The sequence below is a fragment of the Taudactylus pleione genome, unplaced genomic scaffold (genome assembly GCF_031769625.1).
Source record: "Taudactylus pleione unplaced genomic scaffold, aTauple2 ptg000525l, whole genome shotgun sequence".
Lineage (NCBI taxonomy): Eukaryota > Metazoa > Chordata > Amphibia > Anura > Myobatrachidae > Taudactylus > Taudactylus pleione.
The window spans coordinates 215,829-239,429 of record NW_028284927.1 but is presented as its reverse complement, the minus strand read 5'-3'; the positions used below and the strand labels follow the sequence as shown (position 1 = coordinate 239,429).

General features: G+C 44.5%; 1 protein-coding gene across 1 annotated transcript; it reads left to right on the top strand.

The window, feature by feature from the left end:
* Window positions 1–11,830: 11,830 nt before the first annotated feature.
* On the top strand, window positions 11,831–16,492 carry LOC148501212 (N-acetyltransferase 8F1-like). Its single transcript, XM_088450804.1, has 2 exons — window positions 11,831–11,872; window positions 15,812–16,492. The coding sequence occupies exon 2, from the start codon at window positions 15,821–15,823 to the stop codon at window positions 16,490–16,492; it is 672 nt and encodes a 223-aa protein (XP_088306930.1). The 5' UTR covers window positions 11,831–11,872; window positions 15,812–15,820.
* Window positions 16,493–23,601: the final 7,109 nt, after the last annotated feature.

The following is a 23,601-nucleotide window of genomic DNA, read 5'->3' as shown; positions in this document are numbered from 1 at the left end:
TCTCTGCACAGTATATAGGCCTTCCTATTAGTCTCTGCACAGTATATAGGATTTCCCACTAGTCTCTGCACAGTATATAGGATTTCCCATTAGTCTCTGCATAGTATATAGGATTTCACATTAGTCACTGCACAGTATATAGGATTTCCCACTAGTCATTGCACGGTATATAGGATTTCCCACTAGTCTCTGCACAGTACAAGGGATTTCCCACTAGTCTCTGCACATTATATAGGATTTCCCACTAGTCTCTGCACATTATATAGGATTTCCCATTAGTCTCCGCACAGTATATAGGATTTCCCATTAGTCTCTGCATAGTATAAAGGATTTCACATTAGTCACTGCACAGTATATAGGATTTCACATTAGTCTCTGCACAGTATATAGGATTTCCCACTAGTCTCTGCACAGTATATAGGATTTCCCACTAGTCTCTGCAGAGTTTATAGGATTTCACATTAGTCTCTGCATAGTATATAGGATTTCCCACTAGTCTCTGCACGGTATATAGGCGTTCCTATTAGTCTCTGCACAGTATATAGGATTTCCCATTAGTCGCTGCACAGTATATAGGCCTTCCTATTAGTCTCTGCACAGTATATAGGATTTCCCACTAGTCTCTGCACAGTATATAGGATTTCCCATTAGTCGCTGCACAGTATATAGGATTTCCCATTAGTCTCTGCACAGTATATAGGATTTCACATTAGTCTCTGCATAGTATATAGGATTTCCCACTACTCTCTGCACATTATATAGGATTTCCCATTAGTCTCTGCATAGTATATAGGATTTCACATTAGTCACTGCACAGTATATAGGATTTCCCACTAGTCTCTGCACAGTACAAGGGATTTCCCACTAGCCTCTGCACATTATATAGGATTTCCCACTAGTCTCTGCACATTTTATAGGATTTCCCATTAGTCTCCGCACGGTATATCAGATTTCCCACTAGTTTCTGCACAGTATATAGAATTTCCTCTTAGTGTCTGCACAGTATATAGGAGTTCCCACTTGTCTCTGCACAGTATATAGGATTTCCCACTAGTCTCTGCACAGTATATAGGATTTCCCACTAGTCTCTGCACAGTATATAGGATTTCCCATTAGTCTCCTCATTGTATAAAGGATTTCACATTAGTCACTGCACAGTATATAGGATTTCACATTAGTCTCTGCACAGTATATAGGATTTCCCACTAGTCTCTGCACAGTATATAGGATTTCCCCCTAGTCTCTGCAGAGTATATAGGATTTCACATTAGTCTCTGCACAGTATATAGGATTTCCCACTAGTCTCTGCACGGTATATAGGCGTTCCTATTAGTCTCTGCACAGTATATAGGATTTCCCATTAGTCGCTGCACAGTATAAAGGCATTCCTATTAGTCTCTGCACAGTATATAGGATTTCCCATTAGTCTCTGCACAGTATATAGGATTTCCCACTAGTCTCTGCACATTATATAGGATTTCCCATTAGTCTCTGCACAGTATATAGGATTTCACAGTAGTCTCTGCACGGTATATAGGATTTCCCACTAGTCTCAGCACGGTATATAGGATTTCCCACTAGTCTCTGCACAGTACATGGGATTTCCCACTAGTCTCTGCACATTATATAGGATTTCCCATTAGTCTCCGCACAGTATATAGGATTTCCCACTAGTCTCTGCACAGTATATAGGATTTCCCACTAGTCTCTGCACAGTATATAGGATTTCCCACTAGTCTCTGCACAGTATATAGGATTTTCCATTTGTCTCTGCATAGTATATAGGATTTCACATTAGTCTCTGCACATTATATAGGATTTCCCACTAGTCTCTGCACATTATATAGGATTTCCCACTAGTCTCTGCACAGTATATAGGATTTCCCACTAGTCTCTGCACAGTATATAGGATTTTCCATTTGTCTCTGCATAGTATATACGATTTCACATTAGTCTCTGCACAGTATATAGGATTTCACATTAGTCTCTGCACAGTATATAGGAGACCCTTTAAGTCTCTGCACAGTATATAGGATTCCCTCTAGTCTCTGCACAGTATATAGGATTTCCCACTAGTCTCTGCAGAGTATATAGGATTTCACATTAGTCTCTGCACAGTATATAGGAGATCCTTTAAGTCTCTGCACAGTATATAGGATTCCCACTAGTCTCTGCACAGTATATAGGATTTCTCATAAGTCTCTGCACAGTATATAGGATTTCACATTAGTCTCTGCACAGTATATAGGAGATCCTTTAAGTCTCTGCACAGTATATAGGATTCCCACTAGTCTCTGCACAGTATATAGGATTTCACATTAGTCTCTGCACAGTATATAGGATTTCACATTAGTCTCTGCACAGTATATAGGATTTCCCAATAGTCTCTGCACAGTATATAGGATTTCCCACTTGTCTCTGCACAGTATATAGGATTTCCCACTAGTCTCTGCACAGTATATAGGATTTCCCACTTGTCTCTGCACAGTATATAGGATTTCCCACTAGTCTCTGCACAGTATATAGGATTTCCCACTTGTCTCTGCACAGTATATAGGATTTCCCACTAGTCTCTGCACAGTATATAGGATTTCCCACTTGTCTCTGCACAGTATATAGGATTTCCCACTAGTCTCTGCACAGTATATAGCATTTCGCATTAGTCACTGCACAGTATATAGGATTTCACATTAGTCTCTGCATAGTATATAGGATTTCCCACTAGTCTCTGCACAGTATATAGGATTTCCCACTTGTCTCTGCACAGTATATAGGATTTCCCACTAGTTTCTGCACAGTATATAGCATTTCGCATTAGTCTCTGCATAGTATATAGGATTTCACATTAGTCTCTGCACGGTATATAGGATTTCCCACTAGTCTCTGCACAGTATATAGGATTTCCCATTAGTCTCTGCACAGTATATAGGATTTCCCATTAGTCGCTGCTCAGTATATAAGATTTCCCATTAGTCTCTGCACAGTATATAGGAATTCCCATTACCCTCTGCATAGTATATAGGATTTCCCATTAGCCTCTGCACAGTATATAGAATTTCTCAACAGCCTCTGCACAGTATATAGGATTTCCCATTAGTCTCTGCAAAGTATATAGGATTTCTCAATAGCCTCTGCATGGTATATAGGATTTCCCATTAGCCTCTGCACAGTATATAGGATTTCCCATTAGTCTCTGCACAGTATATAGGATTTCCCATTAGTCGCTGCATAGTATATAGGCGTTCCTATTAGTCTCTGCACAGTATATAGGATTTCCCACAAGTCTATGCACAGTATATAGGATTTCACATTAGTCGCTGCACAGTATATAGGATTTCCCATTAGTCTCTGCACAGTATATATTAGTTCATCTAAGTCACTGCACAGTATATAGGATTTCACATTAGTCTCTGCATAGTATATAGGATTTCCCACTAGTCTCTGCACATTATATAGGATTTCCCATTAGTCTCTGCATAGTATATAGGATTTCACATTAGTCACTGCACAGTATATAGGATTTCCCACTAGTCACTGCACGGTATATAGGATTTCCCACTAGTCTCTGCACAGTATATAGGATTTCCCACTAGTCTCTGCAGAGTATATAGGATTTCACATTAGTCTCTGCATAGTATATAGGATTTCCCACTAGTCTCTGCACGGTATATAGGCATTCCTATTAGTCTCTGCACAGTATATAGGATTTCCCATTAGTCGCTGCACTGTATATAGGCGTTCCCATTAGTCTCCGCACAGTATATAGGATTTCCCATTAGTTTTTGCATAGTATATAGGATTTCACATTAGTCACTGCACAGTATATAGGATTTCCCACTAGTCACTGCACGGTATATAGGATTTCCCACTAGTCTCTGCACAGTACAAGGGATTTCCCATTAGTCTCTGCAGAGTATATATTAGTTCATCTAAGTCACTGCACAGTATATAGGATTTCCCACTAGTCTCTGCACATTATATAGGATTTCCCATTAGTCTCTGCATAGTATATAGGATTTCACATTAGTCACTGCACAGTATATAGGATTTCCCACTAGTCACTGCACAGTACAAGGGATTTCCCACTAGTCTCTGCACATTATATAGGATTTCCCACTAGTCTCTGCACATTATATAGGATTTCCCATTAGTCTCCGCGCGGTATATCGGATTTCCCACTAGTCTCTGCACAGTATATAGAATTTCCTCTTAGTGTCTGCACAGTATATAGGAGTTCTCACTTGTCTCTACACAGTATATAGGATTTCCCACTAGTCTCTGCACAGTATATAGGATTTACCATTAGTCTCTGCATAGTATAAAGGATTTCACATTAGTCACTGCACAGTATATAGGATTTCACATTAGTCTCTGCACAGTATTTAGGATTTCCCACTAGTCTCTGCACAGTATATAGGATTTCCCCCTAGTCTCTGCAGAGTATATAGGATTTCACATTAGTCTCTGCACAGTATATAGGATTTCCCACTAGTCTCTGCACAGTATATAGGATTTCCCATTAGTCACTGCACAGTATATAGGCCTTCCTATTAGTCTCTGCACAGTATATAGGATTTCCCACTAGTCTCTGCACAGTACAAGGGATTTCCCACTAGTCTCTGCACAGTATATAGGATTTCCCACTTGTCTCTGCACAGTATATAGGATTTCCCACTAGTCTCTGCACAGTATATAGGATTTCCCATTAGTCTCCGCACGGTATATCGGATTTCCCAATAGTCTCTGCACAGTATATAGAATTTCCTCTTAGTGTCTGCACAGTATATAGGAGTTCCCACTTGTCTCTGCACAGTATATAGGCCTTCCTATTAGTCTCTGCACAGTATATAGGATTTCCCACTAGTCTCTGCACAGTATATAGGATTTCCCATTAGTCTCTGCATAGTATATAGGATTTCACATTAGTCACTGCACAGTATATAGGATTTCCCACTAGTCATTGCACGGTATATAGGATTTCCCACTAGTCTCTGCACAGTACAAGGGATTTCCCACTAGTCTCTGCACATTATATAGGATTTCCCACTAGTCTCTGCACATTATATAGGATTTCCCATTAGTCTCCGCACAGTATATAGGATTTCCCATTAGTCTCTGCATAGTATAAAGGATTTCACATTAGTCACTGCACAGTATATAGGATTTCACATTAGTCTCTGCACAGTATATAGGATTTCCCACTAGTCTCTGCACAGTATATAGGATTTCCCACTAGTCTCTGCAGAGTTTATAGGATTTCACATTAGTCTCTGCATAGTATATAGGATTTCCCACTAGTCTCTGCACGGTATATAGGCGTTCCTATTAGTCTCTGCACAGTATATAGGATTTCCCATTAGTCGCTGCACAGTATATAGGCGTTCCTATTAGTCTCTGCACAGTATATAGGATTTCCCACTAGTCTCTGCACAGTATATAGGATTTCCCATTAGTCGCTGCACAGTATATAGGATTTCCCATTAGTCTCTGCACAGTATATAGGATTTCACATTAGTCTCTGCATAGTATATAGGATTTCCCACTACTCTCTGCACATTATATAGGATTTCCCATTAGTCTCTGCATAGTATATAGGATTTCACATTAGTCACTGCACAGTATATAGGATTTCCCACTAGTCTCTGCACAGTACAAGGGATTTCCCACTAGCCTCTGCACATTATATAGGATTTCCCACTAGTCTCTGCACATTATATAGGATTTCCCATTAGTCTCCGCACGGTATATCAGATTTCCCACTAGTTTCTGCACAGTATATAGAATTTCCTCTTAGTGTCTGCACAGTATATAGGAGTTCCCACTTGTCTCTGCACAGTATATAGGATTTCCCACTAGTCTCTGCACAGTATATAGGATTTCCCACTAGTCTCTGCACAGTATATAGGATTTCCCATTAGTCTCCTCATTGTATAAAGGATTTCACATTAGTCACTGCACAGTATATAGGATTTCACATTAGTCTCTGCACAGTATATAGGATTTCCCACTAGTCTCTGCACAGTATATAGGATTTCCCCCTAGTCTCTGCAGAGTATATAGGATTTCACATTAGTCTCTGCACAGTATATAGGATTTCCCACTAGTCTCTGCACGGTATATAGGCGTTCCTATTAGTCTCTGCACAGTATATAGGATTTCCCATTAGTCGCTGCACAGTATAAAGGCATTCCTATTAGTCTCTGCACAGTATATAGGATTTCCCATTAGTCTCTGCACAGTATATAGGATTTCCCACTAGTCTCTGCACATTATATAGGATTTCCCATTAGTCTCTGCACGGTATATAGGATTTCACATTAGTCTCTGCACGGTATATAGGATTTCCCACTAGTCTCTGCACGGTATATAGGATTTCCCACTAGTCTCTGCACAGTACATGGGATTTCCCACTAGTCTCTGCACATTATATAGGATTTCCCATTAGTCTCCGCACAGTATATAGGATTTCCCACTAGTCTCTGCACAGTATATAGGATTTCCCACTAGTCTCTGCACAGTATATAGGATTTCCCCTTAGTTTCTGCACAGTATATAGGATTCCCACTAGTCTCTGCACAGTATAAAGGCATTCCTATTAGTCTCTGCACAGTATATAGGATTTCCCATTAGTCTCTGCACAGTATATATGATTTCCCACTAGTCTCTGCACGGTATATAGGCGTTCCTATTAGTCTCTGCACAGTATATAGGATTTCCCATTAGTCGCTGCACAGTATAAAGGCATTCCTATTAGTCTCTGCACAGTATATAGGATTTCCCATTAGTCTCTGCACAGTATATAGGATTTCCCACTAGTCTCTGCACATTATATAGGATTTCCCATTAGTCTCTGCACAGTATATAGGATTTCACATTAGTCTCTGCACGGTATATAGGATTTCCCACTAGTCTCTGCACGGTATATAGGATTTCCCACTAGTCTCTGCACAGTACATGGGATTTCCCACTAGTCTCTGCACATTATATAGGATTTCCCATTAGTCTCCGCACAGTATATAGGATTTCCCACTAGTCTCTGCACAGTATATAGGATTTCCCACTAGTCTCTGCACAGTATATAGGATTTCCCATTAGTTTCTGCACAGTATATAGGATTTCCCACTAGTCTCTGCACAGTATATTGGATTTCCCATTAGTTTCTGCACAGTATATAGGATTTCTCACTAGTCTCTGCACAGTATATAGGATTTCCCACTAGTCTCTGCACAGTATATAGGATTTCCCACTAGTCTCTGCACATTATATAGGTTTCTCCATTAGTTTTTGCAATATTTACCCTTAGACACAGCACAGTATATACGATTTCCACCTTATTCTCTGCACAATATATAGGAATTCCTATTAGATTTTATAAAGCATTATTATTATTATTATTATTATTATTATTATTATTATTATTATTAGTATTGTTATTATCCTTTATATGGCACCACAAGGGTTCCGCAGCACCTTAAGCTGGTCACACACTAGACCAACTTACATCCAACCAGCCATCTAGGTGATTGGTTGGAATGAGAATCTGGTAACGTATGGGAGTAACTGATGATCAGCAATTTGCTCCCAAATGCCGGAAAATGAACAAAAACTGTTGTTTGAACAAATTGTTTAGATCAAACATTTAACAAACTTGTCTGACGCCATTTTCATCTGATTTCTGGCATTTAGGAGCAAATTGCTGATCATCAGTTACTCCCATACGTCACCAGATTTTCATTCCAACCAATCAACTAGTTGGCTGGTTGGATGTAAGTTTGTCGAGTGTGTGGCCAGCTTTACACAGTACATAAACAAATGAGCACACAAGAAATAGTTATTAACAGTACAAACAATGCAGGACAAATACATGATTTATACATTGCTGCATAACACTGAAGCTGCATACACACACAACGATTTTTTTAATGATCGATTTTAGTAAACGATTTTTTCCCTTGAAAAAATTAACTAAAATCTTTTACTAAAGTTGTTCATTTACTAAATGTCATGAACGATTTTTATGAACTACAAACGATTTTTGCATATTCCCTTAATGAAAATCGTTGAGGTGACAAGTCTGACTGAACTACAAACTACAAACGACAAACTACAAACGTGAACAAGCATTAACGATAATCGTTCATCGTTTCACTCAGAAAGTGAACGATTTTTGCAAACGATTATCGTTAAACGATATCGTTTAATGATAATCATTAAAAAAATCGTTGTGTGTGTATGCAGCTTTAGATAAGCAGCATGGTGTCTGTAACCAAGGGTTAGGTGCTGTTGTAAATTAAAGTATAATTAAGTGAAGGAGAAGCATTAGTCTCTGCATAGTATATAGGATTTCCCATTAGTCTCTGCATAGTATATAGGATTTCCCATTAGTCTCTGCACAGTATATAGGATTTCCCATTAGTCTCTGCACAGTATATAGGATTTACAATTAGTCTCTGCATAGCATATAGGATGTCCCATTAGTCACTGCACAGTATATAGGATTTCCAATTAGTCTCTGCATAGTATATAGGATTTCCCATTAGTCTCTGCATAGTATATAGGATTTCCCATTAGTCTCTGCACAGTATATAGGATTTCCCATTAGTCTCTGCATAGTATATAGGATTTCCCATTAGTCTCTGCATAGTATATAGGATTTCCCATTAGTCTCTGCACAGTATATAGGATTTACAATTAGTCTCTGCACAGTATATAGGATTTACAATTAGTCTCTGCATAGTATATAGATTTTCCTATTAGTCTATGCGCAGTATATAGGATTTCCCATTAGTCTCTGCACAGTATATAGGATTTCCCATTAGTCTCTGCACAGTATATAGGATGTCCCATTAGTCACTGCACAGTATATAGGATTTCCCATTATTCTCTGCACAGTATATAGGAGTTCCTATTAGTTTTCATATAGTATTATTATTATTGTTATTGTTAGTATTGTTAATATCCTTTATTTATATGGTGCCACAAGGCATTTGCAGCGCATTACACAGAACATAAACAAATGAACACACAAGAAATAGTTATAAACAGGACAGATACATGATTTATACATAAGCAGCAGGGTGTCTGTAACCAAGGGTTAGGTGCTGTTGTAAATTAAAGTATAATTAAGTGAAGGAGAAGCACATGAGGGAAGAGGGGCCCTGCTCGTGAGAGCTTACATTCTAAAGGGGAGGGGGCAGACAAACAGGGGTGACACAGATGGGCTGGATACAAGGGTCACAGTAATATAACATCTATGGAAAGTTTAGTCTAAGAGGAAAAGACAATGAGTTGAGCAAAATTTGCACCAAGCCTCATGATTTGGGGGCCACAACCAAGGACCATTTGAGAGGTCATCTTGCTGCGGCGTTTGGTATGGCATAGTTGGAGTGGATAAGCAGATTGCATGGGGAGATCAGGAGGGATGCGGGCAGCATTGGGGATCCAGGTGCAGGCACATAGGCATGATGATAATAAGGTGGTAGATAAAAGCAGTCCTTAATAGCTGAAATTGCTGATTTGTTAAGTTCTCCTCCTGTTTAACTCCAGAATAACTCCGGCTTCAATTTAAATGTTCTATTTACACTTAAAATCTAATCACTGTTGCTATGGCAGCCTAATAGTGACAAATTAGTATGACTCAAACCAGGTGTCCGCAATGATTCCACCCCCACCCCTAACACCCTCCTCACACAACAAAGGGGTTCAGCAGTCAAATAAACAAATGGTGAGAGGACAATATACCAACACAGATACAGAGTCATTTCCTGCCTTGATACAGATTTTAAAACAATATGAAATACTGTATATCATTTACCTATCAATATTATCTGCACAGTATATATGATGTCCCCTTATTCTCTGCACAGTATATAGGATGTCCCCTTATTCTCTGCACAGTATATAGGATGTCCCCTTATTCTCTGCACAGTATATACAATGTCCCCTTATTCTCTGCACAGTATAAAGGATGTCCCCTTATTCTCTGCACAGTATATATGATGTCCCCTTATTCTCTGCACAGTATATAGGATGTCCCCTTATTCTCTGCACAGTATATAGGATGTCCCCTTATTCTCTGCACAGTATATAGGATGTCCCCTTATTCTCTGCACAGTATATATGATGTCCCCTTATTCTCTGCACAGTATATATGATATCCCCTTATTCTCTGCACAGTATATAGGATGTCCCCTTATTCTCTGCACAGTATATAGGATGTCCCCTTATTCTCTGCACAGTATATACAATGTCCCCTTATTCTCTGCACAGTATATAGGATGTCCCCTTATTCTCTGCACAGTATATACGATGTCCCCTTATTCTCTGCACAGTATATATGATATCCCCTTATTCTCTGCACAGTATATACAATGTCCCCTTATTCTCTGCACAGTATAAAGGATGTCCCCTTATTCTCTGCACAGTATAAAGGATGTCCCCTTATTCTCTGCACAGTATATATGATGTCCCCTTATTCTCTGCACAGTATATAGGATGTCCCCTTATTCTCTGCACAGTATATAGGATGTCCCCTTATTCTCTGCACAGTATAAAGGATGTCCCCTTATTCTCTGCACAGTATATATGATGTCCCCTTATTCTCTGCACAGTATATATTAATTATTTTTAGTATCTGCACAGTATATAGGATTTCCCATTAGTCTCTGCACAGTATATAGGATTTCCCATTAGTCTCTGCACAGTATATAGGATTTCCTTTTAGTCTCTGCACAGTATATAGGATTTCCTTTTAGTCTCTGCACAGTATATAGGATTTCCCATTAGTCTCTGCACAGAATATAGGATTTCCCATTAGTCTCTACACAGTATATAGGATTTCCCATTAGTCTCTGCACAGTATATAGGACTTCTCATTCGTTTTCATATACAGCCGTGGCCAAACGCTCTGAGAATGACACAAGTATTAGTTGTCACAGAGTCTGCTGCTTCAGTGTTTATGATGGCAATTTGCATATACTCCAGAATGTCATGAAGAGTGATCAGATGAATTGCAATTAATTACAAAGTCCCTCTTTGCCATGACCATGAATTTAGGGCCCGATTCAGACCCATTTGCTAGCAAGTGTTCGCTCGTAGCTGGCAATGTTTTGCAATGTGCGCATGTGCAAAGTAGTCCGAGCAATCGGGAAGCGTGCGCTCGCCCAGCATAGACAGCCCAGCAGAGTGATTGACAGGAGAAGCCGTTTGTGGGCGGTAACAGGGGCTGGCCACTAGAAATGGGGGAGTGGAGGTGCAAACACAGGCGTGGCTGAGAATCTTAACACTGCTTCAGAGGCGTGCATAATTAACAGGCAGCATCATAGTACACATCACCTGGTTCAATTATACACTGAAGTGCTTGCAGTGCTTGCGGTAGGGTATAGTCAACCTCAAGCGCTGTGTTTGCTTCTGATGGTACCCGATGTACCGATGGTTGCATACACTTCCTGGAGATGATGTGCGCTAGTGGGCATCTTAAAACAGGCTGGTGGGCATCTGTATACACAGGTTGATCGCACACCAAGACCTAGTGGGCGTGCTTATGGCTTGCCATGCGATTGCCTGCCTTGCCATCACATCACGAATTTGCATACTCTGGAAGCGAGCGTACACATCTAGCGAGCGGGTCTGAATCCAGCCCTTAATCCCAAAAACAAATTTCCACTACATTTCAGCCCTGCAATAAAAGGACCAGCTGACATCATGTTATGTCTGGTTATGTAACCCTGGGCAGTAGCAAATGGCTGCTCTCCCAGAGGCCGAGTATATACTGGAGGAACAGGTTTTACCTACAAAAACCCCCACATCTGTGATTCCCACTCACAAAGGAGAACAGCGTGGAAACCAGGGTCCCAAACAGCGCCTGTACCAGGTCTGTCATTTACACACTATACCTACTGCACATGCATGATGTCACTTGTAGTTCTACATCAGCTGCTGTCTGTGTTACTGAGATATCATGTATTTCACATGCTGCAATTATAGGGGCTAAAACATTATTATAATACATTCAAAATGATAGAAATACATGATGCAGAGGTGGGCGCACTGCCGATGGCGAACGGCGTGGAGCAATAATTGGCTGCTGCGCATGCGTCTAAGTCTCACCATGCACTTGTCCTGATTGTGTCCATACAGAGGCGCAGTGTAATATTAGGTGCACGCACGGAGATGTGTAGTGAACATGTAGTGGGCGTGGCTGTTCGGTGACAGGGAGGCGGCTTAGCACACGGAGGTAGATGACCCATCTTACGGGCGCATTGTGGGAGTGTCCTGGGAACCTCGGTGATAGTGTCTGTGTACACGGACGTGCAGAAGCTCGCATAGGAGATAGGAGGCCGTACACGGATAGAGAGACTGCACCTGGCATAGCACTGGTGCTGGTTTCCATGGTGCGACCAATGGCGGCTTGTAAGGATGCCCCAATCGGTATTACCATGTGTACGGACGCTGACAGCGGGCCTCTCAGTCCTTGCACAGTCAGACGCATGGATGTACACCAGGGAAGTCACTTATAGCGGCAATTACAGAGAGAAGCAGATGAGCGACCACCAACAGACGCAGCTGCGGGCGCCCATAATGCCTCATAGTAATAATAACCTGTCAGTGTTTCCGCTTTTCTCACTTCTTTTGCAGTTGGAGAAACTTTGGGCTGAGCTTGTTCATTAATATTAAAGAACTGCCTGTAAATCCAATTAGGTCAATAAGTTGCAGCTACGGCAATAAGAAACCATAGGAAGAGCAGAAAAAGAGCATAATTATTATTATATAGTGACAGTGAGTAAGATCAGCCAGTATGTAACATTGAGATACGCATCTAGACAGAGCAACATTAGCGCATTTATAATCGGTGCCACTAGCGCACACAGGGGGGTTTCTGAGTACCCAGAAACCCCCCCTGACAGACGGGAGAGCAGGCAACATCTTCATAGCACCTCCCCCTCGTGGCAAAATGCAGCGACTTTCAAGTCAATTGGGAGGAGACGAAGCCAATATAACGAGTTTCTATTAGAATCACAATATTTCCCCCCCCCCCCCTCGCAATAGACCCGTGAATTGCGGCATTATTTCGCTAGGGGGAGGGGCCTAATGACAGGGTGCCAGCCCCCATCCTTATTGGGTCTACAAACTGCAGCTGCTGCAAGGTAACTGTGTGTGTAAGGTATGTGTGACATATGTATGTGTGTGTGTATATATACATATATATTTTATATATATATGTAATTATATATATTAGGGATGTGCGCCCCTACCCCCGTATTTTGGTTTTGGATCTAGATTGGTTTTGCCAAAACCTCACCACCTTCTTTTGTTTTCGGGTTTTGGATCTGGATTGTTGCTTAAAAAATCAAAAAAACAGCAAAACTCACATAAAATGGGCCTTTTTTTTGTTCCTATAGTATTAATAACCTCAATTACATTTATTTCCAGTCATTTACAATCAATTTTGACCAGCTCACAATATTATTTTATTCATCTAGTTCAGGCCATAAAGGTTGCATCCAGCTAGCTGGCTGACTAAGCTAAGTGACACAGTGGGCGGCACTAACATGTGGCAGTTCAGCTTCCAATTTCCAACACAGATACAGTGTGTTATACAGTGCGGGTTGGATACACCAATAGTGCACTTACTGTGACAGCAGTGTCCGCAGTGCGGGGTTGCTGACGGTGTCCTCAGTACATGGATGGCAGTGCTGCGGTGCTGGCATAGTGTCCTCAGTGCAGGGTACCGGCGGTGTCAGTATTGCGGGGTTGCCAGTGGTTTCTTCAGTGCAGGTTTGCTGGCTGTGTCGGCAGTGCAGGGGTTGCTGATGGTGTCCTCGGTATATGGAATAACAGTGCTGCGGTGCTGGCAGTGTCCTCAGTGAAGTGTACCGGCGATGTCGGCAGTGCAGGGGTGCCAGTGATGTCCTCAGTGCATGTTTGCTGACTGTGTCGGCAGTGCAGGGGTGTTCTCAATGCAGGGTGATGGTGATGTCGGCAGAGCGGAGGTGCCAGTTCTGTCCTCAGTGCAGGTTTGCTGAAAGTGTCGGCAGTGCAGGGGTGCTGGTGGTGTCCTCAGTGTGGAAGTACCAGAAGTGTCGGCAGTGCGGGGGTCGCTGGCGGTGTCCGCAGTACGTGGGGCAGTAGTGCAGCGGTGCCAGCGGTGTCGGCAGCAGTGGTGTCGGCAGTGGGGGATGCTGCCAGTAGGGGTGCAGGCGGTGTCAGGCAGCGAGGGATGGCGAGTGCCATCTTCTTTTGCTTCCTGTGTGCATAAATGGGCTAAATGCTGATTGGCTGAGAGCCGTGACAGACGGCTCTCTCACCCATTCAGCATTAAGCCCGATCAATACAAAACCTTGCGACCCAACAGCGACCCTCAGCCACATTGCTGAGACAATGGATTACTACAGTCCCAGATCTACAATCTTTTACATATTAATAACAAGAAAAATGACAAATGTAAAAATATATATCTATAACACCCTAGGGTAAAAGTCTATGGGCTTAATGTAATAGAGCGCAAGCCGATGTCGCTGCAGAAATACATGCGAGTATGCCGGTATTTTTAAATCAGTGAGCATGTTACAGGCTAAACCTATCATTTATGTTAAAGGCAAAACCAGCTTGATTTTGCCTGTAACGTGATCGCTGCTTTAAAAATAAGGACATACTCGCATTTATTCCCTCCGCGGAGCCGGCTCACGCTCTATTACATTTAGCCCTACATGTTACCTGCTCATTGATGTAGCTAAAAATAAAATCTCAGATAGGGCTGATTCTGAATTCGGAGCACAGCAAAAAACGCAAATAACTCTGCACCTGGACCATGGTTGCCGACTTTCTTCAAACCCACCCAAGTGGCCGCGGGAGTGGTGGCGCATTCTTGTCATCGTGGCCCCGCCTGCTGCGGCATGGTTTTACCAAGAGGCACAGGTACTTGCTCTGCTTTACATTGCTCCCACCTGAGAGTCCCCCCTGATGTCCTGGGCAGTAAATATAAGGGAGATGCCAATGCTAGCACCGCACAGTGATAGTCCACCTTTACCAAGGAGTGAGCTCCCTTCAAGAGCAGATTCAGTTTTAGAGAAGCCGACCTCTAGATGCCATGTAATGTAACCTGTGCTTGGGGTATACTCATTCAGAGTCGGTCGTAGCGGCCGCACGGTCGTAAGGGAAAAGGGGCCGGATATGCAAATGATGCACTTGCAAGTTGCGTCGTTAAGATGGGATCGTTAGCTGGACGACCAAGGGGAGGATGCGGCCGTAAGACAAAAAATACGCCACCTTCTCGTTCGCTTTATACGTCATCTCAGGGCATATAAGGAGTAATCGAGACCATCGGAGCTGGTCGTAGAGCTTAAGAAAGACCATACCCTCTCTTAAGCTCTAAGATCAAGTCAGTGTATAATCCCTCCCATGTCACATGTGCTATGACACTACTTTGTTAATTATGCACTCCCATAAAACGCCGTTTGCATAGTCAGGCACGCCTGCGTTCAGATCTCCATTCCCCCGTTCACAAGCATCTTCCCCTGTTACCACCCACAAACGCCTCATCCTGTCACTCAAACTAACAACCTGGCCAAGTTCAAGGAGAGAGATACTTCCGATCGTAACAGCTAGTTTGCGCACGCGCATTGCGAATTTTATGCATGCGCAGTTTAGCGAACATCGGTGGCGTACGACCGTGCGGCTGCAACGACCAACTCTGAATGAGGTCCATAGTCTCTGGAGCACCTGTCCCTGAGACATAATACAAACCCTACAGTATGTCCCCAGATGGAGAACATGTTGTCTAGATCTAACTTATACTTTGTCTCTTTGGCAGGGAAGCGTTATGTCCGCTTACAATGTCCGCCTGTACAAGGACTCCGACTTTCCGACAGTCAGAAGGATCTTTATTAGTGGCTGCAAAGAGCACAGTACTGCAGCCTTCCACAAATCCTTAATGGTGCCCCGCAACTGGCTTCTCCTGCTGGTGGTGTTTGTGCTCCCATTCGTGACCATTGGGTCCATCCTGCTCTCCATCTTAGATGTGGTTGCAGTGTTGATCGTGCTCTGGTTATCTGGGAGAGAATATTTCCACTCCTGCGCTAGGCATGCTTTGGTGGAAGACTTGAAGGACATAACGAGATATTATCTGCACCGGGAAGGTTATGGATTCTGGGTGGTGGAGTCTGCTGGGGAGGTGGTAGGGATGGTGGCCGCCGTCCCCTCATATCTTCCTGGAGGAGAGAAACACATGGAGCTTAGGAGGATGTCAGTGGCTAGTACTCATAGAGGCAAAGGAATCGCTAAACTCTTGTGTAGGACATTGATTAGCTTTGCCCGGGAGAAACGGTGCGATGCTGTGGTCCTGTCCACCACTACAATTCATCTGGAGGCCCTGAAGCTGTATGAGAAGATTGGCTTCAGGTGCACACATAGCAAGGCCTCGCCCAAATTCACAGACAAACCAGCTGCAATCACCCGGGTAATATACAAATATGATATCCCGAAAAGCAAATAGTTTTTCTTAACACTATTCCATGTTTATTGGATTTATTGGAATAAATATAAAAAAAGAGTCTATTTTGTATAGTTACTTCTACCATGAACTGTAATGGACAGCAAAACGTTACTAAATGATCTAGAACAGTCAGAGCTAATGTACACTGGAGCTCATAGATGAGGTACATCCAGATCACATTATATAACCAGATTTCCTTTATTACAGAAACGAGAAAAACCACGATGAAACCATCTGCAAACTACGTAAAAAGTCACAATAGGACTCAAAAGGTTTTAAATCTGTAAAAATTAGTAATAGCATACAGAAAGGAGAGCTAAGTATTTATTTTCTTTTTGTAGAAACATTAGTGAAATGCGTGAGGTACAGGTATGTCTTAATTCTGTTTCTGAAGGATACTAGAGTGGAGGTCTCTCAAACTGTGCGAGGAAGCGATTTCCATAGAGTTGGAGCCAAAAGGCTAAAAGCTCTACACCCCAAATGAAGTAAGGAGGATTCTAAGTACGTCTAATAGTCCTTCATCTACAGATCGCAGTAAGTGAGAGGGGCAGAAAGGAATCAGAAGATGCTTCAGGACACCTGGACCCTGGTTATGTAGAGCTCTGTAGTCAGTAAGCCAATCTTGTCATCTTACACATGTAGATCCCACTAGACAGAGGAAAACATAGGTGAGAATCAGAGGCAGGAAGAAACACGTAGGGAGGGGCATGAAGCACACATTGGAAGAGGGATCAGTGACATATGTTGTAGGAGATCAGAGGCAAATGTGGGGAGGAGACAGTGGCACACCTGGGGAGGGGGGCAGTGGCACACCTGGGGAGTAGGCAGTGGCACACCTGGGGAGGAGGCAGTGACACATATGGAGAGGGGGGAAGTGGCACACCTGGGGTGGAGGCATTGACACATATGGAGAGGGGATCAGAGGCACATGAGGGGAGGAGGCAGTAGCACACCTGGGGAGGGGGCAGTGGCACACATGGGGAGAAGGCAGTAGCACACCTGGGGAGGAGGCAGTGGCACACCTGGGGAGGAGGCAGTGGCACACCTGGGGAGGGGACAGTGACACACCTGGGGAGGAGGCAATGGCACACCTGGAGAGGAGGCAGTGGCACACCTGGGGAGGGGGCAGTGACACACCTGGGGAGGAGGCAGTGACACACCTGGGGAGGGGGCAGTGACACCTGGGGAGGAGGCAGTGATAAACCTGGGGAGAAGGCAGTGGCACACCCGGGGATGGGGAGGTGACAGACCTGGGTAGGAGGCATTTACACAACTGGGGAGAAGGCAGTGTCACACCTGGGGAGGCAGTGGCACACCTGGCTAGGAGGCAGTGGCACACCTGGGGAGGGGACAGTGACACACCTGGGAGGAGGCAATGGCACACCTGGAGAGGAGGCAGTGGCACACCTGGGGAGGGGGCAGTAGCCCACCTGGGGAGGAGGCAGTAGTACACCTGGGGAGGAGGCAGTAGTACACCTGGGGAGGAGGCAGTAGTACACCTGGGGAGGAGGCAGTGACACATATGGGGAGGAGGCAGTAGTACACCTGGGGAGGAGGCAGTAGTACACCTGGGGTGGAGGCAGTAGTACACCTGGGGAGGAGGCAGTGACACATATGGAGAGGGGATCAGAGGCACATGAGGGGAGGAGGCAGTAGCACACCTGGGGAGGGGGCAGTGGCACACATGGGGAGGAGGCAGTAGCACACCTGGGGAGGAGGCAGTGGCACACCTGGGGAGGGGACAGTGACACACCTGGGAGGAGGCAATGGCACACCTGGAGAGGAGGCAGTGGCACACCTGGGGAGGGGGCAGTAGCCCACCTGGGGAGGAGGCAGTAGTACACCTGGGGAGGAGGCAGTAGTACACCTGGGGAGGAGGCAGTGACACATATGGGGAGGAGGCAGTAGTACACCTGGGGAGGAGGCAGTAGTACACCTGGGGAGGAGGCAGTAGTACACCTGGGGAGGAGGCAGTAGTACACCTGGGGAGGAGGCAGTGACATATATGGGGAGAAGGCAGTGGCACACCTTTTGGTTGAGGCAATGGCACACCTGGGGAAGAGGCAATGGCACACCTGGGGAGGACGCAGTGACACATATGGAGAGAGGGGCAGTGGCACACCTTGGGAGGGAGCAGTGGTACCCCTTGTGCTTAGGGGCACCAAGAGGGGGGGGATCGGGTACAATTTACCCGGGCCCAGTCTTCCAGAGGGGCCCGGCGGAGGCGCAGGTCCGGCGCCGCCCCCCCTCCCTCCTCACTATCTCCCAGCAGGATGCAGTGGGAGATTGCTTGTTAGCTGCTGCGAAAAATCTCATATGCCTGAGGGGGAATGCGATCACACTGATGGGGCCCCCGTGGCTTTTTTTGCTTGGCTGAGGGGCTTACAGTGCCCCCTCCCCAGCACGCAGCACCGATATGCGGTGCTGCAAATATATATTTTTTTGTATTTTTTTCTTCGAGGGGGTGTGGCCACGCCTCCCGCGATTAGGCCATGCCCCCTCTTTACTGGGGCCCGGCGGCGCTCTCAACAGCCCTGTTTGTGGGTAGAGACAGGGAAATATGCCAAACTGTAGGCAGAATTACAAATGCAAAAGGACAGAGACAGACCAGGTGGAGGTGGTGCTTGTGCTGTACTAAATTAATACACAGCTGCAGACACAGAGGAGAGTGATGTATCTCTGTACTGTGCTCATCTTGCTTCATCTACCCACACAGGGATGTTCATTGCTGTGCTGCCTCTCCAGGGTATAAGTGCACACACCTGATCTGATAGAGGGGCCCAGGGGCACATGGTAATTAATTCAAGAATTCATCCATCTCGCTGCATGTGGGGCACAGCTCACAGACTGACAGCACCACTGATTATTCCGGCCAATCACTGCTACAGACAGCCTGTGCATAGGAGGCATCAACGTCCAATTATAATGCATGATGTTACTTTATCAGTGTGAATGAATTGCGTAGAATGTGTAGGAATAGTAAGTAGCACAACATAATACTGTTACTGTATCAGATGAGGGGACGTCATTGTATGTTGTCAGAATTGGGGAGATCTGGACCTTAGAACCATTGGTACAATGTAGAGCTATAACTAGGACAGCAGCTAGAATGGTGTAATTGGTGTGACCCATCATTGCTCTGGTGGTTCTTGTACCTGGTAACCAGCTGCCTGTACTGCCTGGATCCTGGTTCTCTCTGGCACCTGTGCACTGCTAATGGCAGAATTATGGGCTGATGTAATGATGTTGCCTAACAGTGAAGAGGAGCCAAAAGGAGCCCTAAGGTAAGTTATGTACAGAGCATAGAGACGGGGAAGGGGCACAATAGAGAATACACAGACAAGGGAGAGCACAATATATAATATATAGGACATGGACACTATAGCAGGGAGACACACGTGTATAATAAATGTGCTCTCCCATGTAATAACCCAGCTCCTGCTACACAATGAATGGGCTGAGGGCCGCTCACGTCTCTCTCTCCCCTGTGTGTGTGCACTGACAGCCAGCAAATGTCTCCTGTACCGATAGCTAAGAGTGACCCCACTCAGCCGGTGGTCTAACATTATCACTGGCTGATATCAGTATGGTCACTGTGACCGGGCAGTTTGATCACTGCACTCACCATACTAGCAGTGGTCAGTGGGCCTGATTCAGCAAGGAAAGCAGGGGGGAGAACGCACGCACTAGGCCCATGTTTTTGCACTGTACATGCATCGCACTGTGCGTGCGCGAACTTGCCAGTCCAATTAGGTTATGGTACGCAGACTACACGCAGTGTGTATGCAGACCCTTCCGATACTGTTTGACAGGAAGTGCCGTTTATGGGTGGTCATTAGGGGTGGTAAGGCAAACGCAGGTGTTATAACGCCATTATAGGGGCGTGCATAATTAAGGCAGTGCAGCGGCATATGCAGCCATACCGTAAGCTGTACACAGGAAGCGGTCAAAATCCTGCGGCAGGTCAGGTCAACCACTATTGTGTGTATGGGTCCGATGGGTCTCGATGTTACCGATGTTTACGCTATCATGCGTACTGATCAGGCTGAGAGTAAAGGGAGATGGGCGGCTTAATATGGGGTTGGGTGTCTCCATCTTGTGCTGCGGTCTCCGTGCGTATGCATTGATTAGCATATTCTCGCAGCGGACGGGTGCGTGCTTCTGGTAGCGTGCGTTCCTTGCTGAATCAGGCACAGTATTACCATACACAGAAGTGGGAAATAATTTTGCGCACCTGCGGCTGTTATATTTAATAACACCGGCTGAATGTAAAATAGCCGCCACCGTCCCTGTTTGTGGACCACTTTGTTCTCCCTTTGTTTAGGTGCTCTAGTGTTGCTATATTGACTCCATGACATAATTACTAAGCACAGTGTGTTACTTATGTTGTTGCTATCACAGCTCTGGGACCCTGTGTAGCTTCTGATTGGATTACAAAGTCCTTACAGGAATGAACCTGATGACCTGCAATCTGCCATCTGCAATCTGAACCTCTGCCCCTTGTGGTTACATTAGATTGTAGTTATCTGGGTGATGCAGCTAGTGATGCTGTATTCATGAACTCTGGGATCTAGGCGTTGGCGGTAGTAACTAGACAAATTATTTGGCTCAGATCTTGGATGGGTGATATTAAATCTGAGATATTTAGAAACGCTGCTCTTTGATATGTTTTATTTGGAGCTGAACTTGACAAGATGATTAAGCTACAGGTGTTTAAGGCTTCTCTGTCCCTGGCAATAGATACAGATACAGATGACCCAAGGTTCTATCTTTTTTGTGCCCTGTTTGTGATCAATGGCACTAGATGGATAACAGAGAAGTTAGATCCTGCCTCGAAGGGCATCTTTTGCTGGGTACACATTGGCAGATATATTGGCCGATCAATTGATTGGCCAATATATCGGGTGCCCATCAGCCAGTGTGTACCAGCTAAAAATACACAATGAAATGATGTTGACATCACTGTGAATTACGTTGTTCACAGACAGATCGCATCTGCAGATATATCTGCCGACTGCCCGTACCCTTGCAGCAGAGGCCGTTGGCAGGGAGGCCTCTTGACACGTGGTGGGACGCTTGGCCACATGACAGATGATGGTTGGTCAGTGTGTATGATCTGCAGATATATCTGTCAGGTGTGTACCCGGCTTTACACACAGATTGTTTTCCACAGTCCTGCCCAAGGTAGAGCCGAAACATCTGGCTCTCCAAAATGCTATTTACTTTAGTCTTTCTCCAGGATTAATTTCCTTTTTAAAAAATATCAGAGAAATAAGGGTTAATACTCAAACCTCTAGTTCAAAAGCTGGACAAAGACCTTTTGCTCCATTTTGAACCTAAAGATTCTAAATATCAGGCTTTAAATGACAAAAAATGGGAATAAAATGGAATACTTTGGATCTGTAATCAATGGCCTAAAGCCCAAGGAACTCTTAGCTTCCATAGACATTCAGGATGTGTGTCTCCATGTGCCAGTCTGGGAAGGGCATCACTATTCACATTTCAGGGTTGATAAAGTCCCTTATTTAGATGATATTCTTCTCAAGGCCAAACATTACTTTAATGCAATATCCAAAGAGCTGCTAGAGTTCTGAAAAGCCATCATTAGATTCTCCAATACTGAAAGTACAACCTGACTCCTAGCCAGAGAATATTGTTCCTGGGTTTGATCTTCGATCACAGACTGCAGAGAGTTTTCATCCCAGGAGACAAGATCAGAACCCTGATGGGGTTAGTGAACACAGGCGCTCATTCAGACCCGCTCGCTAGATGCGTACGCTCACACCCAGCGCATGCAAATTTGGCTAAGTGACGGCATGGCAGGCAATCGCATGGCAAGGTATAAGCTCGCCAACTAAGACTTGGCGTGCAATGGCGGTGTGTATGCAGATGCCCACCAGCCTGTCTTAAGATGCCCACTAGCGCACATCATCTCCAGGAAGTGTATGCAACCATCAGTACATCGGGTACTATCGGAAGTGAACGCAGCGCATGAGGTTGACTATACCCTACTGCAAGCACTGCGAGCATTTCAGTGTGAAATACAACCAGGTGACGTGTACTATGATGCTGCCTCTTAATTATGCATGCCTCTGAAACGGCGTTGAGACTCTAAGGAACGCCTGCGTTTGCACCTCCACTCCCCGGTTTCTAGCAACCAGCCCCTGTCACCACCCACTGGCCAGTCTATGCGCAATGAGCGATCGCTTCCCGATCTCTCGCACTGGTTCACGCACGCGCATTGCGATGCATACGCATGTGCAGAAAATGACAATCGGCCAGCTACGAGCAAACGCATCCTAGCGAGCGGGTCTGAATCAGGTCCACAGTGCAGAATCTTCAACACCCCTCTGAGCTTCTCTGCACAAAGTTATTGGGGAATATGGTCTATTCCTTCTGGGCACGTCATGTTCAGTTCAGTATTCACAGAAATATGTCAGGATCCTCTCAACAATTGGCTGCTCAGCTTATCAATTTGTCATCAGACAACACAGGATGCGAGTGATCAGGGATAGGGAAATTATCCTAAGTCACTGTACATGGGCTTTCATCCAGAGATGAGAAGGGATTTATGATCAATGTGCTGGAGGTTTGGGTCTTTCTAAAGTAGGGGAAGTACAATAATTGCTTTATGGTAATGGACGGAATGCTTTGTTACAGCAATATCCGCAGTATATACTCTGGGGCTGGATAGTTAGGAGGCAGATTATTTGTGTTGCTATTACATTTCTATATTGGGAAAATTAGAAGTGTTCGACCTCTGATGGAACACTGGGGTCAGCCTGGGATCGATCTGATGGTCTCACAAAATAACAATTACTGTATGTACCCATGTTGTGCTCCAGGTTCAGAGACCCATTGGCATTTCTTGTGGATTCCATGACAGTTCTGTGGGAATTTAGGATAATATTCCTTTTCGTGTACCAATTCTCAATGCTCCCTCATGTACTAGGATAAGCTGAGGTGGAAGGAATCCTGGTAATCATTTTTTCTCCAAATTGGCAAAGACGAGCCTGGTACACTGACATGCCCAGTATAGCACCAAGCCCCAGTAGGCATCTTTCATCATAGATATAAACGAGTAATGGGTCCCTTGCGCACTGGATAAC

Bases quoted from the DNA above. Each gene is read 5' to 3' on its own strand.
- LOC148501212 (XM_088450804.1), top strand. From the start codon at position 15,821: ATGTCCGCTTACAATGTCCGCCTGTACAAGGACTCCGACTTTCCGACA.